This window comes from Pongo pygmaeus, chromosome 16 (assembly GCF_028885625.2).
Source record: "Pongo pygmaeus isolate AG05252 chromosome 16, NHGRI_mPonPyg2-v2.0_pri, whole genome shotgun sequence".
Lineage (NCBI taxonomy): Eukaryota > Metazoa > Chordata > Mammalia > Primates > Hominidae > Pongo > Pongo pygmaeus.
The window spans coordinates 82,646,593-82,670,036 of NC_072389.2; the positions used below are offsets into that span (position 1 = coordinate 82,646,593).

At 38.8% G+C, this 23,444-nt stretch overlaps 1 protein-coding gene across 2 annotated transcripts; it reads left to right on the forward strand.

Annotated features, from left to right (window-relative positions):
- The first annotated feature begins 217 nt into the window (after positions 1–217).
- Positions 218–20,663, forward strand: RCN2 (reticulocalbin 2). 2 transcript variants are annotated; one of them, XM_054452437.2, is made up of 7 exons: positions 218–2,768; positions 3,144–3,249; positions 6,313–6,509; positions 14,525–14,638; positions 18,172–18,268; positions 19,165–19,307; positions 19,826–20,663. In XM_054452437.2, the coding sequence occupies exons 1-7, from the start codon at positions 2,463–2,465 to the stop codon at positions 19,976–19,978; spliced, it is 1,116 nt and encodes a 371-aa protein (XP_054308412.1). In that variant the 5' UTR covers positions 218–2,462; the 3' UTR covers positions 19,979–20,663. The 2 variants fall into 2 exon arrangements, with proteins under 2 accessions (XP_054308412.1, XP_054308413.1); XM_054452438.2 differs by lacking the exon at positions 218–2,768 and adding an exon at positions 2,864–2,994 and having other exon boundaries at positions 3,106–3,249.
- The last annotated feature ends 2,781 nt before the right edge of the window (positions 20,664–23,444 follow it).

Here is a 23,444-nt window from a genome sequence, read left to right on the forward strand (position 1 = left end):
ATCTGTGCAAAGTTGCAGTCTCATTGAGTTTGTTGGCTTTCCCACTTAAGTTGTTTATTGTGCCAAATCTCATTCATTCTGGTGGAAATCAGCCTGTAACACAAGGGTCCATGCCATATATGTTAAGTATGGCTTTATTTTTTAAGCCGCTGCTTATTTTAACACACATCTTACCAAATTCAAAAAGCAAGAAATCTACAAATCTTTCTTTCAATAGTTTCAAAGTTAACTTTATTACCCATAATACATACTTCTAAAAGAATGCCAGAATAGCTGAATTCATACACTTCACAAAAATTTATTGAGTTCCTCTTCTTTGTAGGTGCACTAGGAGAAATCACACAGTTCCCTACCTCAAGGCTCTCACAGCAAACAAATCTAAAAAAATGATCAAACTGTATACTTAACATTTGTGTACTTTAGGTAAATTATACCTCAATAAAAATATAAATAAAACCAATTTTGCTATATGCTATGGGCTTTTATAGGTCAAGAAAATTGATCTTTGGATTCTCATAACACATTTTTTTAAACAGGTTACTTATTTTAGATATTTATTTTTCCCTGAGTAGAATGGATTAATTACAATTAATGACATTGGATCAGTCTTGCCTCTTTTAAGCACAGGCCTTTACTGTAATCTGCTTCCAAACAATCCCAATAAAATCATTGATTTTAAGAGTCAAAAAGTTGCTCAGAGCCTTCTTCAGGGACTCTTAACTTTTTCTGCCACATGGATCCTTTGAAACTCTGATAAAAGCAAAGCTATAGACTTCCTCCCTGGAAATATACACATGCACCAAGATTTTGGGATAAACACAGCACTGAAAACCATGCAGGGACCCACTTAGGAACCCAAAGATCTCAAATTAAGATCCACTGAGATAACACAATCCTTTTCCTCCAGATGAAAACAATAGACCCAGGGAGAGAAAACAACCTGTTTAGGGGCTGAAGACAGAACCCAGCCTTCTGATACTGTTTACTCCACTGTCTCTTTAGATATCATTAGGTTCCCTTGGCCCCAAAAACTCCCATCTGTGGATCCCCTGAGTTTAGAAGAACTTCCATAGTACCTTGTAGACTACCTTTTATAATTGGAGTCACACCAGAAGCTGGTCAAAGTTTACCTTTTACTTATTGGAGAACAACAGGTACAAAGGAGAGTTCCTTATATTAAATTGGGACATTTTTCTCTTTTTTTCCTCAAAACCGCTAATGGAATTGAAAATTAAAATCCAGCAATAAAGGGTTTTCTTTTTAGTTTAATGAAATCAACTCTAAAATTTGCTTTTATTTATACTCTGAAATTTAAACTTTGTTCTTCGTTGATCTTTATAAAATCGGAAAGATTGAACTTACACTTTGCTCTGTGAATCTTTCAATGGTTTGTGACCAAACAATAAATTTCAACCCGACCCAGGAAATTTCTGCGACTTGTGCCCACTCAGTTTTGCAGTTTGGAACAGAATTCTTGCTCCCAATCCAAATAGAGACTGAGAGAAATGAAAGAGGACCCAGAAAGCCTTTTCTTCTCTGTGAAAGGCCTGATCCTAAGTGGAGCAATCAATAAAGAAAAGGGTTCAAGCTGCAGCCTACAAATTTCTTAGAGTTTAATGTGTTCAGGATGAGGTGGAGAAATTACATAAACCTGTGAATAGACATGGAATAGAAGCCATGTGTATACGCATTCTGTCCCTAAAGGTTTTGCAAGGTACTTACTAAGCTATTCCTTCTGTGCAATCATCTTTTGTTTTTCTACTTGCATGGATGAAAGCCTACCTTCACTGAACACTTCACCTTATGTGCCAGCTATTGTTCTAAACCCATTACATTATTTAATCTTCACGACAATTCTTTAAGGTAGTCTTATTACTATGCCCATTTTAGAGATGAGCAAACAAGTTTTCAGGGGTTAAGAAATTTGAGCAAGTTCACATTAACTTGTAAATCACGAAATTGAGCATCAGATACAAGCATCTGGCTGCACTTCCTGAGTTTGTACGTCCTACTCTCATAAAACAAATAGAGATACATTGAAGACAGAAAGAATACTGTTGGCCGATTCCTCAGGCAATAATTTTTTCGATATTGTATTGTCACAGAAACCTCCAGCCTCTCTCATTGATGGACGGCAGGAGAGGCACATGGAGTGGACCAGTTTATAGCAGTAACGAGGCTGACGGGAAGACAGGGCAGGAGTGGGGTGGGGGCGTGCTTTTCGAAGCGTGTCGGGGGAACGAGAAGGCGCGGGTCGTAGGGGTCTCCCCTCTCTGCAGTCCCAGCATGGCTCCTGGACCTCTCTGGGCGGCTGTTGACCCCGACATCGCGGCGGCCCGCCCCCAGCGCCGCGCTGCCCAATCAGCGGCGCGGCCTGGTGCCCCGCCACTCCGCGCCGGCCATATAGGCCTTCTCCTGGCGCGCCTCCGCACCGCATTGGTGGACCGGCTCCCGGCCCGTCCATGGGCGTTGTGGCCGCCACCGCAGGTTCCGCCTCCCGTTCCCTCCGCCCTCAACGTACGTCGCACCGCCTCTCTGTAGCCGCCCGCGGAGCATCGCAGCCGGCTCGGGCCCCCGCCAGCCTCCCTCCTCGCGTCCCTCGGTGTCCTCCGCGGGCCGGCGCGATGCGGCTGGGCCCGAGGACCGCGGCTTTGGGGCTGCTGCTGCTGTGCGCCGCGGCGGCCGGCGCCGGCAAGGCCGAGGAGCTGCACTACCCGCTGGGCGAGCGCCGCAGCGACTACGACCGCGAGGCGCTGCTGGGCGTCCAGGTGAGGCGGCCAGGCCGGTGCTGGGAGGGCCGGGCCTCGCACCGCGGCTGCCGCGGGCTTTGTCCCGGGACAAAGAGGGGCGGCCGGGCGAGGCCTGGCAGGGGCGGCCTGACAATGGGGGCCGGGCGGCGCGGCACTCGCTCTCTGGGGGTCCTGGGGCCTGGAAAGCCTGAGGAGATAGCACGGCCCAAGAGCTGGATCCCTTCTACCCCTCAGATCATGGAGGGTGTGTAGGGGGTAGGGGCCTTGAAGTGCAGGTGCGGGTCACCCCGAAACCCTTTGGCAAGGGGGTCTTCTAGTAGCCCTGTTTTTCTCCACCATTTTGCCCCACTGATAGTAATGCTTGGCCCTCCTGTGTGTCGCTTCCCCCTAAAGGAAGATGTGGATGAATATGTTAAACTCGGCCACGAAGAGCAGCAAAAAAGACTGCAGGCGATCATAAAGAAAATAGACTTGGACTCAGATGGCTTTCTCACTGAAAGTAAGGACTGCCCTACACGACTAACAATGGAGACAAACACAAATATGTTAAGCAGGGGTGTCTGCTGAATGTATAGATTGCTAGTGTCCCAAGTTGGAAGTCCTGTGAGAAGGAGAAAAGGACATGGAGAATAGGTTTTATACCTACAAATCTTTAGACATTGAGAACCAAGTAAAACTCGGTGCTTTCTCCAGTTAATATAAACATCATTGACCCTGTACTCTATGTGCAAGTCACACCTTGAGACACCCTCTTTCTCACGTGACTTTTGTTAGTGTCAACAATATGATTTATTTTAGAGAAATATGCCCCAAAACTTTAAGGCAGTAAATGATTTATCGCTCTTTTGATATATGCTTCATTTAAATTTTAGGAATTTGCTTCTTTTTGTAAGCAAGTAGAAAAAGACCTGCTGCCTGTGAATTACGTTTATTACAACATTGTACCAAAATGTTAGAGCTGGTAGGGGCCTTAGGATCATCTTGTCCACATCACTTTGTAGAGATGAAGAAATGAAGCACAGGGATAAGTGCCTTCTAAAAATAAGTGGCAAAGCTGGACTAGAATCCAGGTATCCTGCTCTTAATTCAGGTTTTAATATCCTTCAGTTAAAAAAAAAAATCTGAGTGCTCTCAGGTAGATTCTGTAGTCAGAAATGAAATGCACAGACTATTAAAAGAATGTTCTAAATAAATTGCTGTGCAGTTGTCTCTCCCCATTGTTCAATTCAAATGATGTACCCTGTCAGCATTCCAAGTGGGTCCTCAGAAAAATTCAGGTTGTTACTGTGACTCTTAAGTTAGCTGTTTTTCTGTAACTCTCTTTTAAATACTGTTCACCATCAAGGAATTAAGTTGCTGGAGAAAATTAAAAACTGGTAAATTTAAGATGTGCTGTCAATGACATATTCACATTGGAACCCTCTGGAAGATTAAGGGCTTTTTTCTTCCACTTAATTAGACAATAATAACAAAACCTTTGAACTCTGATTATCCAATCTAATAATAAGTCAATCTTTGGTTATACTAGAGTAATCAAAGAACACAACACGTTGATTTGGGAGACTGTGTGGTACCTATCTGTCAAGACCTAGATATGTTCAAATATTTAATAGTAAGGTTTTAAGAAGTTTAAAGTTAGAAAAATTTTAGTCCAAATATTCATTATACAGATGAGAAGAAAAGCTTGAGATGGTAAACTACCCCCTGATGGCAAAGCTGAAGTGTGAACCCACATTTCTGATCTCTGTTCCATTCTGTTTTCTTCTATGCCATGGTGATCTCTTTGAATAAACTAGAAGAAAGACTCATGGTGCTTATGAAAGCCTTCATTCTACTTGAGAACCCTTAAGATAATTTTGGTAATTTGCTCTTTGAGGGCCAGGTCTGGAATCAGATGTTAAGAGGTAGCAAAACTCAGTAGGAGTTGGCTTTGAAGCCAAACAGGTTTGAATCTGGACTCTGCTATTTACTAATTGTGAAGGCTTGGACTTTTCTGAACCTCAGTTTCCTCACCTGTATAATAGTGGTGATTATAATTGCATTGTTTTGAAGATGAGAGGCAACATGTACAGAGGGACCTGATAAATGGTATACTCATGCTGTCCTCACAAATATTCGTGTTTGTCCCTCCCTTTGTTTCCTTTAATGTAGTTTAGTAAATATTTTCATGAATAGTTTTTTTTTTTTTTTTTTTGAGGCAGAGTCTCACTCTTGTCACCCATGTTGGCATGCAGTGATGTGATCTTGGCTCACTACAGCCTCTGCCACCCAGGTTCAAGCGATTCTCCTGTCTCAGCCTCCCGAGTAGCTGGGATTACAGGCACTGGCCACCATGCCCGGCTACTTTTCGTATTTTTAGTAGAGACGGGGTTTTACCCGAGACCAGGCTGGTCTCGAAATCCAGACCTCAGGTGATCCGCCTGCCTCAACCTCCCAAAGTGCTGGGATTACAGGCGTGAGTCACTGAGCCCAGCCGAATAGATTTTTTAAAAGTTGATTCAAAAGTGAACATTTGAGTTTTAGAAACTTTTTTCCCATGCCTTCAGGTACCAAGTTAAGACAGATAGCTGTTGCAGGAAGGGCATAAATTGCTACCCATAACTTTGTTAAAATTTCCTCCAGATGTTTTAACGACATATTTAAAGGTAATATACTGAAGCAGTATTCTCAGTCACTTGAATACCTTTTCAGAATTTAGGCCATATCTACTTAACCATCTATTATTTTCTTAATTTAGTTTTAATTCAACTCACATAAAATTTATTTTAAAGGAAGACTTTATATCACCTTCATAAATAAAAAACACTATTTTTTCTCATACACACTAAAATAAATAGCTATCAAGATATTTATGCTTCCTGAGAGATCTGTGGTAGTTAGCAAAGGTTTTCTGCAAGGTTTTGGGTAACATTTTTTTTAAAAGTTAAGTGCTATTTTGGCCAGTTGGTAATTCATTCGACAAATATTTACAGAGCCAGGAACTTTCCAGGCATTTGATGTACATCAGTGAACAGAACATACCCAAACTTTTATGGAGCTTACATTATATTTAGATCATATGTTATAGTATAGAAGCTCCGGCCAGGCATGGTGGCTTATGCCCGTAATCCCAGCAGTTTGGGAGGCCGAGGCAGGTGGATCACAAGGTCAGGAGTTCGAGACCAGCCTGGCCAACATGGTGAAACCCCGTCTCTACTAAAAATACAAAAAATTAGCCGGACGTGGTGGCGCATGCCTGTAGTTCCAACTACTCAGGAGGCTGAGGCAGGAGAATCGTTTGAACCGGGAAGCAGAGGTTGCAGTGAGCCGAGATCGCACCACTGCACACTCCAGCCTGGGTGAAAGAGCGAGACTCCATCTCAAAAAAAAAAAAAAAAAAGCTTCATGAGCTCTTCTAAACAGCCTTTCCCACTTCCTACCCCATTTCTATTAATACAACTAGGCCAATTCTCAGTATTTGCAAACATCAAAGATTTTGCCTTTTCAGAGAAGGTTTGGAAATCCTTACTCTTAAGTATCAGAATTAACGTCACATGCGTTGTGTTCTGGGAAATTCTCATAGGTGAACTCAGTTCGTGGATTCAGATGTCTTTTAAGCATTATGCTATGCAAGAAGCAAAACAACAGTTTGTTGAATATGATAAAAACAGTGATGATACTGTGACATGGGATGAATATAACATTCAGATGTATGATCGTGTGATTGACTTTGATGAGAACACTGCTCTGGATGATGCAGAAGAGGAGTCCTTTAGGAAGGTGAGTTCATGTGCACAAGCTGTTTCTTTTGATCATATCAGTTCACTTTACCTTCCTGCATGAATGAGCACATTGAGGGCCTGAGGTCGTAAGCTGGATTGTCTTGTTCTCTAGGAAATCACCTGTTCCACTTCAGCAGTCATTTTGATGGTTTCCTTTCTGGCCAGATTTAGGACTCTTATTCTAGATTACCTACATGATTCTTCTATCTGTTTTTCTCAGCTGCATCGTTTAGTTGTCCTCATTTCCAGAGTTGCTTTTTAAATGTGTTTTGAACGAGTATCTCAATATTTTAATATCATTGAATAATCAGTTTTATCTTTATTAAGAAGGCCATTATGGCCCATTGCCATTTTTAAACACATAGTTTTATATACTCACTTAAAAAAATCTGCGGGTTCCACATCTGTGGATTCAAACAACTGAGAATCGTAAGTATCCAAAAAAGTAAGTATTAAAAAAAAAAAAAAAAAACCTGTGTCTCTATTCAACATATACAGAACTTTTTTCTCTTGATTATTCCTTAATATAGTATAACAATGATTTATTTCTCATTTAAGTTATAATTTATAAGTAATCTAGAGATGATTTAAAGCAGAGGTCCCCAACCTTTTTGGCACCAGGGACCAGTTTCATGGAAGACAATTTTTCCATGGGACAGTGTGTGGCGGGGGGGCGGGGAATGGTTTTAGGATGAAATTGTTCCACCTCAGATCAGCAGGCATTAGGTTCTCCTAAGGAGTGCGCAACGAAGATCCCTCACTTGTATGGTTCACAATAGGGTTTGCACTCCTATGAAAATCTAATGCCACCCCTGATCTGACAGGAGGCAGAGCAGAGCTCAGACGGTAATGCCTGCCACTCACCTCTTGCTGTGTGGCCCAATTCCTAACAGGCCATGGACCAGTACCCGTCCGTGACCCAGGGATTAAGGGTCTGTGATTTAAAGTATTCAGGAAGATGTGTGTAGGCTATGTGCAAATACTGCACCATTTTATATCAGGGACTTAAGCATTCTCAGATTTTGATAGGGAGGTCTTGGAACCAATTTCCCAGGAATGTGTGAGGGAGGACTGTGTAACAAACTGACCATTGTAACCATTTTAAAGTGTACAGTTCAGTAATGTTAAGTACATTCATGGTGTTGTGCAACCAATCTCCCCAACTCTTTTCATCTTACAGAGCGGAAACTCTACCCATTAAACAATAACTCCCCATTCCCTCCTCCCACTAGCTCCTGTCAACCACTGTTCTACTTTTTGTCTCTGATTTTGGCTACTCTAGGTACCTCATCTAAGTAGAATCATACGTCGTATTTGTCTTCTTGTAACTGGCTTATTTTTACTTAACATAGTGTCTTCAAGATTCTTCCATTTTGTAGCATGCATCAGAATTTCCTTCCTTTTTAAGGCAAAGTAATATTCTGTTGTACGTACAGGTTGAGTATCCCTAATTCCAAAATCAAAATGCTCTTAAATACGAAACTTTTGGAGCACTGACACGACACTCAAAAGAAATGCTCATTGAAGCATCTTGGATTTGGGATTTGCAAATCTCTATGGGATCCTGCTTTCCATTGTTTTGGGTATATACCTGGAAGTGATACTGCTGGATCATACGGTAATTCTATTTTTAATTTTTTGAGAAACCACAGTACCATTTTTCATAGTGAGTACACCCTTTAAAATTACTCCTTTTTCTTTTCTTTTTTTTTTTTTTTTTGAGACAGTATCTCACTCTGTTGCCCAGGCTGAAGTGCAGTGGTATGATCTCGGCTCACTGCCTCCTGGGCTCAAGCAGTCCTCCCAACACAGCCCCCCAAGTAGCTGGGATTTCAGGCTCGAGCCACCACGCCCATCTAATTTTTGTATTTTTTGTAGAGTTGAGGTTTTACCATCTTGCCCAGGCTAGTCTTAAACTCCTGAGGTCAAGCGATTTACCCACCTCAGCCTCCCAAAGTACTAGGATTACAGGTGTGAGCCACCACACCTGGCCCCAAATTACTCATTTTTTGAAAATTTAGTATCTCTATGAGTTCTAATGTGTCTCATGGTTTAATTTGTTGAAATATATGCTTCTTAAGCAGAGCTGAGAAAGACTAATTTAATTTAGGAATTAGGAACTTTTTAACACTTCTAGGAAGTCTATTAAACTAAAAGTATATCAACAGAAATGACTGTGAGCTTGAGAAATTGCTATATCAAATACATTTGTATTTCAAAGCTAATTTTAAAGAATTAAAATCTTTTTTATAGGTACATGATGGTTGTATTATACATACTTACAGAGTACATGTGATATTTTGATATCACACAAACATATAATATAATGATCAAATCAGGGTAATTAGAGTATCACCAAGAATTTTTTTAAGATAGTTTTTATGTGTAGAAAAAAATAAAAATGAAATCAAACATGCTGTTGCAAACTGTCCCAAAATATTAGTCAAGGGTGCTTGGAAAATATTCAAGGCTCTTCTGTTTCTTAACTTATCCTGTTTTGGTATATACCTTTTAATTTTTATTGTGGCCATAATTTATTGTATTAAACAATATGGTATAACAATGATTTACTCCTCATTTAAATTGTAATTTGTATTATAAGTAATCTAGAAATGATTTAAAATATTTGGGAAGATATGTGTAGGTTATGTGCAAATACTGTGCCACTTTATATCAGGGAATTGAGCATCCTTGGGTTTTGGTATCCGAGGGAGGTTCTGGAACCAATTTCTCACAAATATGGAGGGAGGAGCGTATAACAAATGTACTATTGTAACCATTTTAAAGTGTACCATTCAGTAGTGTTAAGTACATTCACAGTGTTGTGCAGCTAATCCCCGGAACTCTTTTCATCTTGCAAAGCTGAAACTCTGTACCTGTTAAACAACACCCCATTCCCTCCTTGGTAAATGCGTTCTAAGTGTGCTATTTATTTAGAATCATATTGGCCGCTTGAACTCTGTAAGCCACCACTAACTGTAAGTTGGTTAATTCTCTGCTAATAACTACAGCATCAATGTGGAGGTTTGGGGCTCCATCCTCAGAGCCAGTCTGCTTAGCTTCACATTTAGCTCCAGCACTTCACAGTTGTGTAACTTTGGGTAAGTTATTAAACTTTCATGTGCCTCAATTTCCTCATCTCCAAAAATGAGGATAATAATTCCCATTCAGGCCAGGTGTGGTGGTTCACACCTGTAATCTCAGCACTTTGGGAAGCCAAGGTGGGAGAATCACTTGAGCCCAGGAGTTCAAGAACAACTGGGCAATGTGGCAAGACCCCGTCCCTATGGATACATTTTCCTCTTAAAAATTAAATCCTAACTAATCTAAAGCTGTATAGTTAACAAATGCCCAAACAAAATTTAAAAATTAGATGGGCATGATGGTCCATGCCTGTGATCCCAGCTATTTGGGAGGCTGAGGCAGGAAGATTGCTCGACCCCAGGCAGTCAAGGCTGCAGTGAGCCATATTTATGCCACTATACCGCAGCCTGGGCAACAGAGAGACCCCGTTTCTAAAAATAAATAAATAAATAAATAAATAAAAATTTCCTCTTTATTTAGGATTATAATAGTGTGGATAAATAGTAATAAATGGTAGCAGTTGGAGGGGCAAGCAGTTCTGTTTTGATTTAAAAGAATATTATTGAAGAAAGCATTTATAGTTCACATAAATTTATATTTAATCAACTTTTTAAAACTTTATGCATTTGTTAACTATCAGCTTTAGATTAGTTAGGATTTTATTTTTTAACGGGAAAATGTATCTTTTGTTTTCTTTTTATTTGGGTATTCATTCTATAGTGGACTAAAGTGAGTAAAAATCAGTCTTTTTGCTACTTGTAAATACTAAAGGAAAAACAAGTAGTGATAATGAGATTTGGGATCATCTGTCTATTAAGTATCCTCATTTACTATAGGAATTAACTTATCTTAAACCAACGTAACTTATCTAAAACCAAAGCATGGTATGGTATGATTTCCCTTCCTAGGAACAACAGAGAAGTTAAATACAGTATTTTAAAATCTTGCTGGAATTAGATTCTAATTGTGTTTTCTATTTTTATTTTTGTGTTACTCAAAAGACTTAATTACTATCCCATTAAAAAATAAGAAGTGCATGTTCCTGTATTCTTAGAAGGGGGTGATGTAATAGATGGTGCTGAGAAGAAAATCTTCACTTTGAAGAGATACATGACTCATAAATTGTTTATGAACAGTTCTTTTAAAAGGTGTCTGGTTCTAATTCTGTGTTCTCCACCAGCTACTTAGAACGTGTTGATTATAACACTGTGCTTTTAAAGGATGAATTAGATGAATCTTAACAGCCTAAAGGAATAGATCGATCCCTAAAATGAACACTTCAATGGGAGTCCTTTGGGTTATTTTTTTTTTGACAGCCTAGAAATATGTCTCTATCTTCACGGAGTTCTAATCATATGTTTTTAGAATTTGGTATAAGTAACTTCCTGTGTGTATGTGTAGTCCCAGCTGCTCAGGAGGCTGAAGTAGGATTGCTTGAGCCCAGGAATTTGAGGCCAGTCTGGACAACATAGTGAAACCTTGTCCCTTTAAAAAAAAAAAAAAAACATCCTAAAAATTGATGTGGCGTGTAAAGATGAACCCAGAAACCATATGCATTATTTTTCAAAATAAAAAATAAAGGATGAGGAATGAATCAGTCTCAAAGTTATAGACTAAACACTATACCATAAATAAAATAATCATAAAAAGTAATTGGATATGTGAATAAAATAAAGTTTTCTATAAGAAAGTCTGTTAACAAAAGTCAGCTTGATATCTGAACTTCACCTTTTTTTTTTTTTTTTTTGAGAGGGAGTCTCGCTCTGTCACCCAGGCTGGAGTGCAGTGGCGCAATCTTGGCTCACTACAGTCTGAGCCTCCCAGATTCAAACAATTCTCCTGCCTCAGCCTCCTGAGTAGTTGGGACTATAGGCACGTGCCACCATGCCTGGCTGATTTTTTTTTTTTTAGTAGAGACTGAGTTTCACCACGTTGGTCAGGCTAGTCTCAAACTCCTGACCTCAAGTGATCGCCTGCCTTGGCCTCCCAAAGTGCTGAGATTACAGGCATGAACCACCATGCCCAGTCTGAATTTTATCTTATATTTAATAAGTTTTCATATAGAGAATAAAGATAACCCTTTCAGGCTGTGAAATGCCTGAAGAAGCATTTCTTTATAATGTAAAGAACAGTTATAGTCAACACAGGATAATTAAAGTTTGGGGATCTATCTGGCAAAAGTTCAAGTGTTTTTTGTTTTGTTTTTGTTTTGAGACAGAGTCTTGCTCTGTCACCCAGGCTGGAGTGCAGTGGCGCAATCTTGGCTCACTGCAACCTCTGCCTCCCAGGTTCAAGCAATCGTCCTGCCTCAGCCTCCCAAGTAGCTGGGACTACAGGTGTGTGCCACTATGCACAGCTAATTTTTTAGTAGAGATGGGGTTTCACCATGTTGGCCAGGCTGGTCATGAACTCCTGACCTCAGGTGATCTGCCCACCTCGGCCTCCCAAAGTGCTAGGATTACAGGCATGACTGCTGAATGCGCATGTATAAGCAGTATTTGTTTACGTAAGATATAACCTTGCATGTGGCTAATCAGAATTTTTAAGGCCTAGTCATTTGTTCTAGTATCACACATTATATATTTCCTCATGTAGAATCATTAGTCTACCAAAAGATGGCAGTTTTGTTCCTCACAAGTTTCTGTTGTAATCTAAAAATAAATGATTATGGTAGCTTTTTTATTACTGTACCTAACACTTTTTACCCTCTACTAGAATACAAGGTTTTTATATAGAAGAACAAAAAAGAGTGTTGAAGTTTTATGAAACTGACCATCTTTTTTGTTATTTTTTTAGGAATTTGCCACTTTGTAAAAAACAGTCTTTCTGTTTTTGGCTTCTTCGATTTAATGTGAGCTGTTCTTATTTTGTGTTCTTCAAATGGCCGTGAAATGTGAACCAGAAAAAGCTACCCCCTTCACTTTTTTTTTTTTTTTTTAAAGAAATCTCAGCTTGTTGAAAGAGATCCTTTCTTTCCATAGGCAAATTTGGCCAAATTTAGCTCTTCTCCTGAAACATGGACCTTTTTGCTCCAAAGTGAAGGGTTCTTTCATAAGGAAATCAAAGCACTTGGTATTTTGAATAATGGTTTATTCAAAAAGAACTTGATTGACTCAGCAGAGTACCTCAAATTCTTGTTTGTCTGCGTTTACCATGTTAAACCTGAACATAAAATGCAAATTATTTGGTCTAGTTATTTAACATTTTGAAACATTAAGTTAAAAGGAGCTATTTGGAAACAAGTTATTATTTTTTCTTTTCTGTCATGATTGGGTGAATATAACTAGCTTGTAGAGTCTAGATGTTAATAAAACAAATTCTTTGGGGAAAGAGGTGCGCCTCTCTGCTGTAAATCAGTAATTGTAAAAGAACTAGTGTTTAAGTAAATGACTGCTACCTGACCTCTATTATTCTAGAAAACTGAAAAGGGTATTTTTATTCAGTAGGGAAACACTTAAAAGCTTCTAAAATATTTGAAATTGTGCTTTAAAAAAATGCACAGTTTAATACATATCAGTTTATAGGAAGGAAAGCTATTCCCAGAAATTCTCAAAACAGAAATTATACAGGATTAGCAATATAGCATTATTGGCTCCCAAGGCTCTTGGTTACAGAATTACCATTGAAAATTTTATCAAAAGCAGCCTTGTCCCTGATAGCTGCCGAATCATTTTTAAAAAGGGGGGGTGGATGGGAAGATGGGAGAGAAAGTAGAAAAGGATGTGTGTTTATTAAACCTCAACATGGGATCCATTTAAACTTTTATGTATTTATATCTGAATATACAGAATTAACACTATAAAGAGCCTGCTAAGACTAGACTTCCAGGCTGAGCATGGTGACTCACGCCTGTAGTCCCAGCATTTTGGGAGGCTGTGGCAGGTGGATAGCCTGAGTTCAGGAGTTTGAGACCAGCCTGGGCAACATAGTGAAACCCCATCTCTATCAAAAATACAAACAATTAGCTGAGTGTGGTGGCACATGCCTGTGGTCCCCACTACTTGGGAGGCTGGGGTGGGAGGATCACTTGAACCTGGGAGGTGGAGGTTTCAGTGAGCTGAGATTGCACCACTGTACTCCAACCTGGATGACGGAGTGAGACCTCATCTCCCCACCCCCCAAAAAAGAAAAGATTTCCAAATATTAGGTACATATACTAATATTATGAGATTCTCAACATAAGAAGACTTTTTCTGAAACAATAATATATTTTTGAAAAGTCACTTAGAGGACCAGAAACAATTTTTAAAAGCTCTACCAAGATTTAATACATGGTATAAATTTATTGACTTTTGGGCATTCAAAAAAGTATTGAGATTAATTATTAAAGTAGACTGTATAGTACTGTAGAAAGAATAGGGAGGATCCAAGTTCAGTAGTTTTGTTTGTTTTTTGAGTCAGGGTCTTGCTATGGTATGAAGGCTGGCCTTGAACTTCTGGGCTCATGCAGTCTTCCCAAGTTGCTGGAACTACAGGCGTGCGCCACTATGCATGCTCAGTATTTTTTAGCTGTATTTCTGACTTTTATCAAATCATTCAATCTGCTTTTCTATCAATAATAGTATATAACACTAAATACTTAATACTTAAGGTTTATTAATTGTGTGGTAGGGATTCTCATCCCAATTGCTTATTAGAGATTTTTATCCCAGTTTGATAGATGAGGAAACCAGAGAGGTTAAGCAGTTTGCGCTGACACCACAGCTAGTAAGAGACATTGCTGGAATTCAGGCCTGGGTCTATGTGGCTCTAGAGCTTGTGAGTCTGTCCTGCCTCTAATACATGTATTTGTGTAGCTTACCTTCAAAGGGAGGATGTGAAGATAAATGAGATAATGGATGGGAATGTACTTTAAATTTCACATAGTTTGTATTTTTCAAAGTATTTAAAATGATGTGGTATACTAATGAGAAATTTTAATTTTCAAAGCTTCACTTAAAGGACAAGAAGCGATTTGAAAAAGCTAACCAGGATTCAGGTCCCGGTTTGAGTCTTGAAGAATTTATTGCTTTTGAGCATCCTGAAGAAGTTGATTATATGACGGTAAGAAAGAAACATTTTTAAGAGAATTATTGAGTAACCAAAACTTTAAAAAATATATTTAAAATTTTTGTGGGTACATAGTAGGTTTATATGTTTATGGGATACATGAGGTTTTTTTTTTTTTGAGACGGAGTATCGCTCTGTCGCCCAGGCTGGAGTGCAGTGGGGCGATCTCGGCTTACTGCAAGCTCCGCCTCCTGTGTTCACGCCATTCTCCTGCCTCAGCCTCTCCGAGTAGCTAGAACTACAGGCGCCCGCACTACACGTGGCTAATTTTTTGTATTTTCAGTAGAGACGGGGTTTCACCGTGGTCTCAATCTCCTGACCTCGTGATCCGCCCGCCTTGGCTCCCCAAAGTGCTGGGATTATAAGCGTGAGCCACCGCGCCCGGCCGAGATGTTTTGATACAGGCATGCAATGTGAAATAATCAGATCATAGACAATGAGGTATCCATCCCCTCAAACTTTTATCCTTTGTGTTACTAACAATCCAGTGAACACTCTTTTAGTTATTTTAAAATGTATAATTAGTTATTACTGACTATAGTCAACCCTGTTATGCTGTCAAATAATAGATCTTACTCATTCTTACTGTTTTTTTTTGTACTCATTAACCGTTCTCAGCGCCCCCTCCCCCAACACTTCCCAGTCTCTGGTAACCATCCTTCTACCCTCTATGTCCATGAGTTCAATTGTTTTGATTTTTAGATCCCACAAATGAGTGAGAACATGCGATGTTTGTCTTTCTGTGCCTGGCTTATTTCACTTAATATGATCTCCAGTTCATCCATGTTGTTGCGTGGATCAACATGTTGTTGCAGGATCTCTTTCTTTTTTATGACTGAATAGTACTCCATTGTGTATATGCACATTTTCTTTATCCATTCATCTGTTGATGTACACTTGGGTTGCTTCCAGATCTTGGCTTTTGTGAACAGTGCTACAACAAACATCAGAGTGCAGATATTTCTTTGACATAGTGGTTTCCTTTCTTTGGGGTATATACCCAGCAGTGGCATTGCTGGATCATATGGTAGCTCTGTTTTTCGTTCTTTGAGGAACCTCCAAACTGTTCTCCATAGTGGTTGTATGAATTTACTTTTCCAAGTAACCAAAACTTTAAAACCTGTTCATTAAGTTGTTAAAATGAATTGTATAACCAGAATTTTAAGAGATACACAGATTTAAAATGATCCTAATTCTCCCCACTTAAAATTAGGAGTGGTAAGGAGGCTTTCTGGTGGTGACGAAGTTGCTTATTGGGAGGGAGAAGGTGAAGGACTGAAGTTTTAAATCTCCGTACTATGTATGAGCAGCATGCTTCCTCAGGCTATTTTCTCTCTCATAACTGTGTTACCTTCAGTGCCTTCCTTATCCTTTTGTAGCTTTCAGACTTTTTTTTGGTTTTTCAATGTTAGTAATACTAGGATTTCTGTTTAATTTTACAACATCACTTATGAAAGCTTTTGGTTTGGAAAAACATGTTTGGATTCTTCTTCCTAGGGTTGGTAGGGGTGCGGCTGCTAGTAACTAGTAATGTTTTTGCAATTTTAAGCATAATGAGTCCTCTCATCCCTTTAGTATTTAAAATAAGTACCAGTTTTTCAAAACTTTTGTTGAATTGTAAGTTTAACTCAACAAACATTAATTGAGTCCCTATTATGACTTGGCCAAGCTTGAAAGCATAAACCATCACGTTGGGAAATAAAGACTAATGTAACAAATAGCTTTTTAAAAAAGAGACTAAACATTTATATTGAAGTCTGTTGCATGACATCAGCCTCCAGCTATGTGGCTTGGTTCCCTGGATATTTCAAAGAAGGAAGATATAGCTTTTTGTTTAATGTGTCATGGTAGACCCTGCTGCCTTGCATAACAAGGCTGCAGATACATTTTTCTCCATAGCTCAGTGGTAAGACACTGTCATTAATACCACTTCTCTTGCCATTGTGAAGCTTCTAATTTCTCATTGGCACAAAATACATGACCCAGTTTAAGAACAGTGCTGGGTGTAATTTAAGTACCAAAATTAAGTTGGGACAAGCTAATTGAGCCCAAGAATGACAGGCAAAGGTTGCTAGATCTTGATTCTCTGGAGAATAAGGAACAATTGAAGACAAAAGAGAGGAATTACCAGTAAAAGCCATGAAATAATTTAGGCATAATGTGATACGGCCCAGAGCTCTGTCTGGCAATTGAATGAAATAGATTTGAGCAAGATTTTGAAGAAAGCACATGCAGGAATGTTGACTCACTAAGTAAGTGTTAAGGGAAGGTAAGAGTCAGAGATGGGCCAGGCATGGTGGCTCACACCTGTAATCCCAGCACTTTGGGAGGCCAAGGCAGGAGGACAGCTTGAGGCTAGAGTTCAAGACCAGCCTGGACAACATAGCAGACCTTGTCTCTACAAAAAAGTTTAGCCAGGTGTGGTGGCATGCACCTGTGGTCCTAGCTACTTGGGAGACTGAGGTGAGAGGATCACTTGAGTCCAGTAGTTTGAGCCTATGGTGCCACTACTATTGTGCCGCTGCTCTCTAGCCTGGGTGACAGAAGGAGATCTTATCTTAAAAAAAAAAGGCGGGAGGAGGGCTAGGTGGGGTGGCTCATGCCTGTAATCCCAGCACTTTGGGAGGCTGAGGCTGGCAGATCATCTGAGGTTAGGAGTTCGAGATCAGCCTTGCCAACATGGCGAAACACTGTCTCTACTAAAAATATAAAAGTTAGCTGGATGTGGTGGCATATGCCTGTAGTCCCAGCTGCTCGGGAGGCTGAGGCAGGAGATTTGCTTGAACCCGGGAAGCAGAGGTTGCAGTGTGCTGAGATCACACCATTGTACTCCAGCCTGGGCTACAGAGCAAGACCCCATCTGAAAAAAAAAGGAGATAGGAAGATATTGAGGAAAGTACTGAAACAGCTGGCCATTGAACAGGTCATCTTTAGGGAAAAGGATTGGTTGTTTGATAAGAAGCTTTGATAAGAGGGAGGAACAGATTTGGGGGCAGTTTGGGATGGATAGGGCTAGGTTTGCTGAAAGGGAAGCAAGGAGGTTGAGGTATAATGGCGGGCTGGTACATTTTAGATCTAGAGGCAGAACACCAGTTCTAAGGTAAGGGCTCTTTTAGGGTTCATGGATTGGAGGGCAAATGAAGTTAAAGACAAGGGTAGTATAAGATGCTTTTCTTGAGAGGGAGAGATGGGCAGAAAATAGCATGAGAGTAACGCTGAGGTTGTTTATGAGAGTGAAAGTGGAGTTCTTCACAATACCAGAAGCTTAAGGATGTTGAATTTAAAGCTACGTAGTACTTCAGGTTTTATTCTTGCTTCTAAATTCCAGTGTTTAGAAGGATTGTCTTGAAGATATGGACAACCAAAGTGATTTTTCCTGTATAAGTACCTTACTAGCTGATTGCACCACTAGAGCTCCAAAAATTATCATTTATTTCTAAAGAAGTTCTGTAGTAGAATTGAATCAGATGGCAGTGGGACTGAACATTTTGTAACTTTTTTTTTCTTTTTTAATGAACGTGGAATAGGAATTTGTCATTCAAGAAGCTTTAGAAGAACATGACAAAAATGGTGATGGATTTGTTAGTTTGGAAGAATTTCTTGGTGATTACAGGTGGGATCCAAGTAAGTCACCTGGGAGAATGTGAAAAGAGAAAAGGAAAGACTTTGAAAGACAGCCTTGCTCATTGAAAGCTCTCTTCGACAGGAACTGTAACAGGAAATGTAACGAGGATCTGTGTCTGATCCTACTTATTTCGTTAACTGTAGTACAAGTTCAACAAATGGATTTATAGCTTATCTGAGAACGCTGTCTTGCTTACTTTTACTTCCATATGTAGAGTCAAACATTTTTCTTTCTTTTCAAACAAATCTAATTTTATTATCAGTTTAAATGGGGAAGGAAGTAAGGTAGATATTTTTAAACAAAATCCTGTGCTGTTGCAGGTGGATCTTAAAAGAGATAGAAACATAAAACACTACAAATACTGGTGTAAACACAGTATCAGAAGCTTAGTAGAAGGTGAATAAGTGTTTGAAATTAAGAGTTTGCTTTTATGTAAGCAGCTGTTTTTTCAGAATTGTTGCTTAAAGACACCAAACAATGCAATTTTTAAATTGGTCACCAGTTTTACTTATTCTGATTGTCACTTTAAAATTACACATGGCTTTACTTTGTGAAAACATGTAAGAAACTTTGTATAGAAACATGATATATAGTAAAACATTACCCACCTCACATCTGGGAAAACTAGATATCAGAACAAATAGCAGTTAACAAAATTACTAGTTTATGAAAACATCCAATGATTTTAAAACTGGGTTATTTAGACTTGTGTCACTTTTGAAAATTACTATATATTTGTACTTATGTCATGACTTTTCAATTAAGTAGTTCTGTTTTATTGGGTTTTCTTTAGTAAACTTTAAATTCACTTCCTTTATTCTAGGGATATACCAAACTTCTTATTGGATACATGTGATATTCTTGTGTATGTGTATTTGTGTTTTTTTATATTAAGCTGCAAATGAAGATCCAGAATGGATACTTGTTGAGAAAGACAGATTCGTGAATGATTATGACAAAGATAATGATGGCAGGCTTGATCCCCAAGAGCTGTTACCTTGGGTAGTACCTAATAATCAGGGCATTGCACAAGAGGAGGTAAGTGTTACAGAACAACTGTTTCTCTCCACCCCCTCCCCCCGAATTTGGTGCTGTTGATAGGAAAAGAAGTTCAAAATCTTAAGCCAAAGAAAGAAGTAATGGAGTTATTTGGGATTGATGCATTGCTATGTTTTGAATTTACGAACTGTTTTAGATTGTCAGGGAGACAAGGAAGTTAAGATTGTGTCATGTATTAATTTGAGAGTACAGTGAATAGAATAATAGTTTGTATTTACCTAGAGGGACTCAAAGTAGGTTATAGTAATTTTTCATTGCCTTGATATATCCTGGATTGGATTTGAGTGGAGAGAGACAGAACCCAGCAGAAATGAAGAAAGGAGATAATGGGAAAAGCAGTAGACAGACCTAGTTACAACGTGTAACATTTTTAGATACTTAAACAATAATGAGTACTTGTACACCTGGATGATTTTGACAAGTCAAATCACATTAAATTGTGAACATCTTGCTGAAAATACTTATTACACTTGACACTTTTTTGTTTTATTTTGAAGGCGCTTCATCTAATTGATGAAATGGATTTGAATGGTGACAAAAAGCTCTCTGAAGAAGAGATTCTGGAAAACCCGGACTTGTTTCTCACCAGTGAAGCCACAGATTATGGCAGACAGCTCCATGATGACTATTTCTATCATGATGAGCTTTAATCTCCAAGCCTGTCTCAGTAGAGTACTGGCTCCTTTTATAATTTGTTACCAGCTTTACTTTTGTGATAAAATATTGATGTTGTATTTTACACTCTTAAGTCTTAACCACAGTCAGAATTATCTTAATGTAGATTATAATTTTGGTCTTTTAGGAAAAAAAACAAAAATCTGATATTTATTTCAAAACGTATTGAAGCAACAAAACATTAATATTGTGCCATATGACAACAAAGTCTTTCCTAAATACTCCATCTGTTTAGTACTGTATTGTGGAATATTTGAGTTCTATTTCCATACTTGAAAACATGGAGGATTTTAGAGATGCCTGAACAATATTATTTAAGTAGTATGTGACTGAGCTATAAATTTTTATTTTTGTTCTAAGTAGATTTAATTTGGGAACTGACAGGACAATGTTTTTAGGTTTAGCATTTTGTTTAAAAACCTTTAAAGAAACCTTTAGAAGAACTTAGACCTCACATATTAATGTTGAGAAGTTCTGCTTAATTTTAAAATGGTTTCTATAAAGGGTTTTATTGTATGAAATAGAACTTTATATTTTTGCATATGTATAGATAGTAATTATATTTAATGTATAACTATAGCATTATGGTGAGTGGAATTTGACATTGTCCAAACCTTTTTCATTTTTGAGTGATTAAAAATGAAATGTCCTATCTTTTTATATGTTTGTTTGCTTTTCTTTAACTTTCAGATAAATCTTGAATTTAGCATAGGTTTTGTGGTATTGTACATTATCTTGCCTCATCCATTCCTTTATGTGGATAGTTCCCAAAACTGTCAAATTATTCTTGCTGCATTTTCTTATTTTTTTTTAAATAAGAGAATCATGTTATAATATAATTGAATGTGCACCTGACACATTTTAATAATTGGTCTTGTAGCAAATGTGGTTTTGCTCTTTGGGGCTATAAATAATCTTGAGTAATGCAGGTTGGAATTACCAATAGAGCTGGTCAGATATCAACAGTAGAGCTCAATATCAATTTTACTGAAATTAAAATCATACTTGATAAGCATGATAATCAATTTAACCTAATTCAGTAGGTCAACTTATTTAACTTTGGTGGAGGTGGGATAGGGAAAAGTGAAGGGAGGAATTAATTTTTTTCTAGTTCTGATATACAGAGATCGTTTTTCATTCTTTTTTTGTGTGTGTGACGGAGTCTTGCTCTGTGGCCCAGGCTGGAGTGCAGTGGCACCATCTCAGCTCACTGCAAGCTCCGCCTCCTGGGTTCACGCCATTCTCCTGCCTCAGCCTCCCGAGTAGCTGGAACTACAGGTGCCTGCCACCACACCCGGCTAATTTTTTTGTATTTTTAGTAGAGACCAGGTTTCACCATGTTAGCCAGGATGGTTTCCATCTCCTGACCTTGTGATCAGCCCACCTCGGCCTCCCAAAGTGCTGGAATTGCAGGCGTGAGCCAACGCACCCGGCCTCTAGTTTTTCATTCTTTAAATCACTTTTATTTGTGGGTGAAGAGGTCAGCTATGCATTCTCTTAATCACTTTCCAGGCTAAAGTTGTCTCATATACAGCACACTGGGGGCTCAACAAGTACCTATGACTATTTGAGAAGACATGAAACTCTTCTCTGATAGAATCGACTGCACCTATATACTTCTCTACTGCCGCATCTTTGCTGATGTGAGGTGTGCTTGCAAATTGTAAGCTTCCACACCTTAATGACTGCTTGCTTACTTGGATATCTACGTGGTTTTCATTTTAACCTACAATATATGTCTGGCTATAGCAGTTTTAGAATTACAGATTTACCACTATCACTCATCTGTCATTTGTCAGACTCACTGAAGCTGGCATATTTGAAATCACCAGTTTGACTAGTATGTTAGCTATTTGTTTTTCTCTCTAGCTTCTCCAAAATCTATGCCAGAATAGATCATCAGATATGGATTCTATTTCAATCCTTTGCAGAAATGCAATGTCTGTACTACTTTCCTTCCTAGCATAAAGAAAACACTTCCCAGCCCTCTTGTAGGTAGGCGATGGCTAGTTCTGACCAGTTAAACATGGGTGGAAGTAGTGTGTGTCACTATCAGACTATCTCATGACAAACCCTTTTGCTCTGCCACAGCACTGTGCAGGAGGCCTCAGCAGAAATGGTGCAGCCACAAGATCAAAGTGGCTTTGATCTTGAGTCTGTGTAGGTCAGCTGGATCCACAGTGGGCTTTGTATGATCAAAAAATAAGCTTTTATTATGTTAAGCCACTGAGATTTGGTTGTGCTTTTTTGTTTTTAACCACAGCAGAGCCCATCCTGCCGTGACTGAGTGAAGATTTCGCATTTAACAATAGGCTTTTAATAAGCATGCAGAGAAAAAGAATCATCTGCTTGAACAGAGATGCTATATCTACAGCTGAGTCAAAATAGAAAATTTTAAGGCTTTTTTTGGATTTGAATTTTAAATAAGACTTAAAATAAAGCTTTTATTTTGGTTTTAATATAATTAGGATAATTTGAATTTATCCTTGAGCATTAGAGTAAAAATAGTTTGAGACTTTCTGAATCATTGGCCGATTCCGCCTGAAGGACTTAATCACTTCCATTATTTGACTTCAGGTACAACTTCAAAGGCGAAAATTTAATGGAATGTGCACATGTTGGCTCATATGTAGTTCTGATTGGGCCAATTTGCAGGACAGAAAATGACTGTCTAGATTATGATATAAATTTAAAGGAAGCCAGGACATTCAGAGGAAAAGCTAGCATATCATGTTTGCCTTACTTAGTTCTTTCCTTTGCAGTTTTAAAAATAGGCTTTATTTTTTTAGTGTAGTTTTATGTTCACAGCAAAATTGAGCAAAAAGTAGTACAGAGAGTTTCGATATGTCCCCTGCCCCACATATGCACAGCCTCCCCCCCATCCTATCCTATATGTCATGAGATAGTACCTACCAAAGTGGTACATTTGTTAAAATCGATGAAACCATATAACACCATTATCACCCAAAGTGCATAGTTTACATTAGGGTTCACTCTTGGTGCTGCACATGCTCTGGGTTTGGACAAATGTATGATTATGTATTCCCACCATTGTAGTGTGGTAGAATATTTCCCTTGCCCTAAGGTCTTTTCTGCTCCACCTATTCATCCCTCCCTTCCCCGTAACCCCAAGCAATACTGATCTTTTTACTGTTCATAATTTTTTAGATTGTAGTAAAATACACATAACAAAATTCATCTTAACCATTTTTAATTGTACAGTTCAGTGGTATGGTATTAAATACATTCAAAATGTTGTGGAACTATTACCACCTTCCATCTCCATGAACTTCATTTGTAAAACGGAAATTTATACCCATTAAACAATAAAGCCCCCTTTCCTCTTCCCTTCAGCACCTGGCAAACACCATTCTAGTTTTTTTGTTTGAGATGGAGTCTTGCTCTTGTTGCCCAGGCTGGAGTGCAATGGCATGATTTCGG

Bases quoted from the DNA above. Each gene is read 5' to 3' on its own strand.
- RCN2 (XM_054452437.2), top strand. From the start codon at position 2,463: ATGGGCGTTGTGGCCGCCACCGCAGGTTCCGCCTCCCGTTCCCTCCGC. The intron at 2,769-3,143 runs GTGAGGCGGCCA...TTCCCCCTAAAG, and splicing joins AGGCGCTGCTGGGCGTCCAG to GAAGATGTGGATGAATATGT. The intron at 14,639-18,171 runs GTAAGAAAGAAA...AACGTGGAATAG, and splicing joins AAGAAGTTGATTATATGACG to GAATTTGTCATTCAAGAAGC.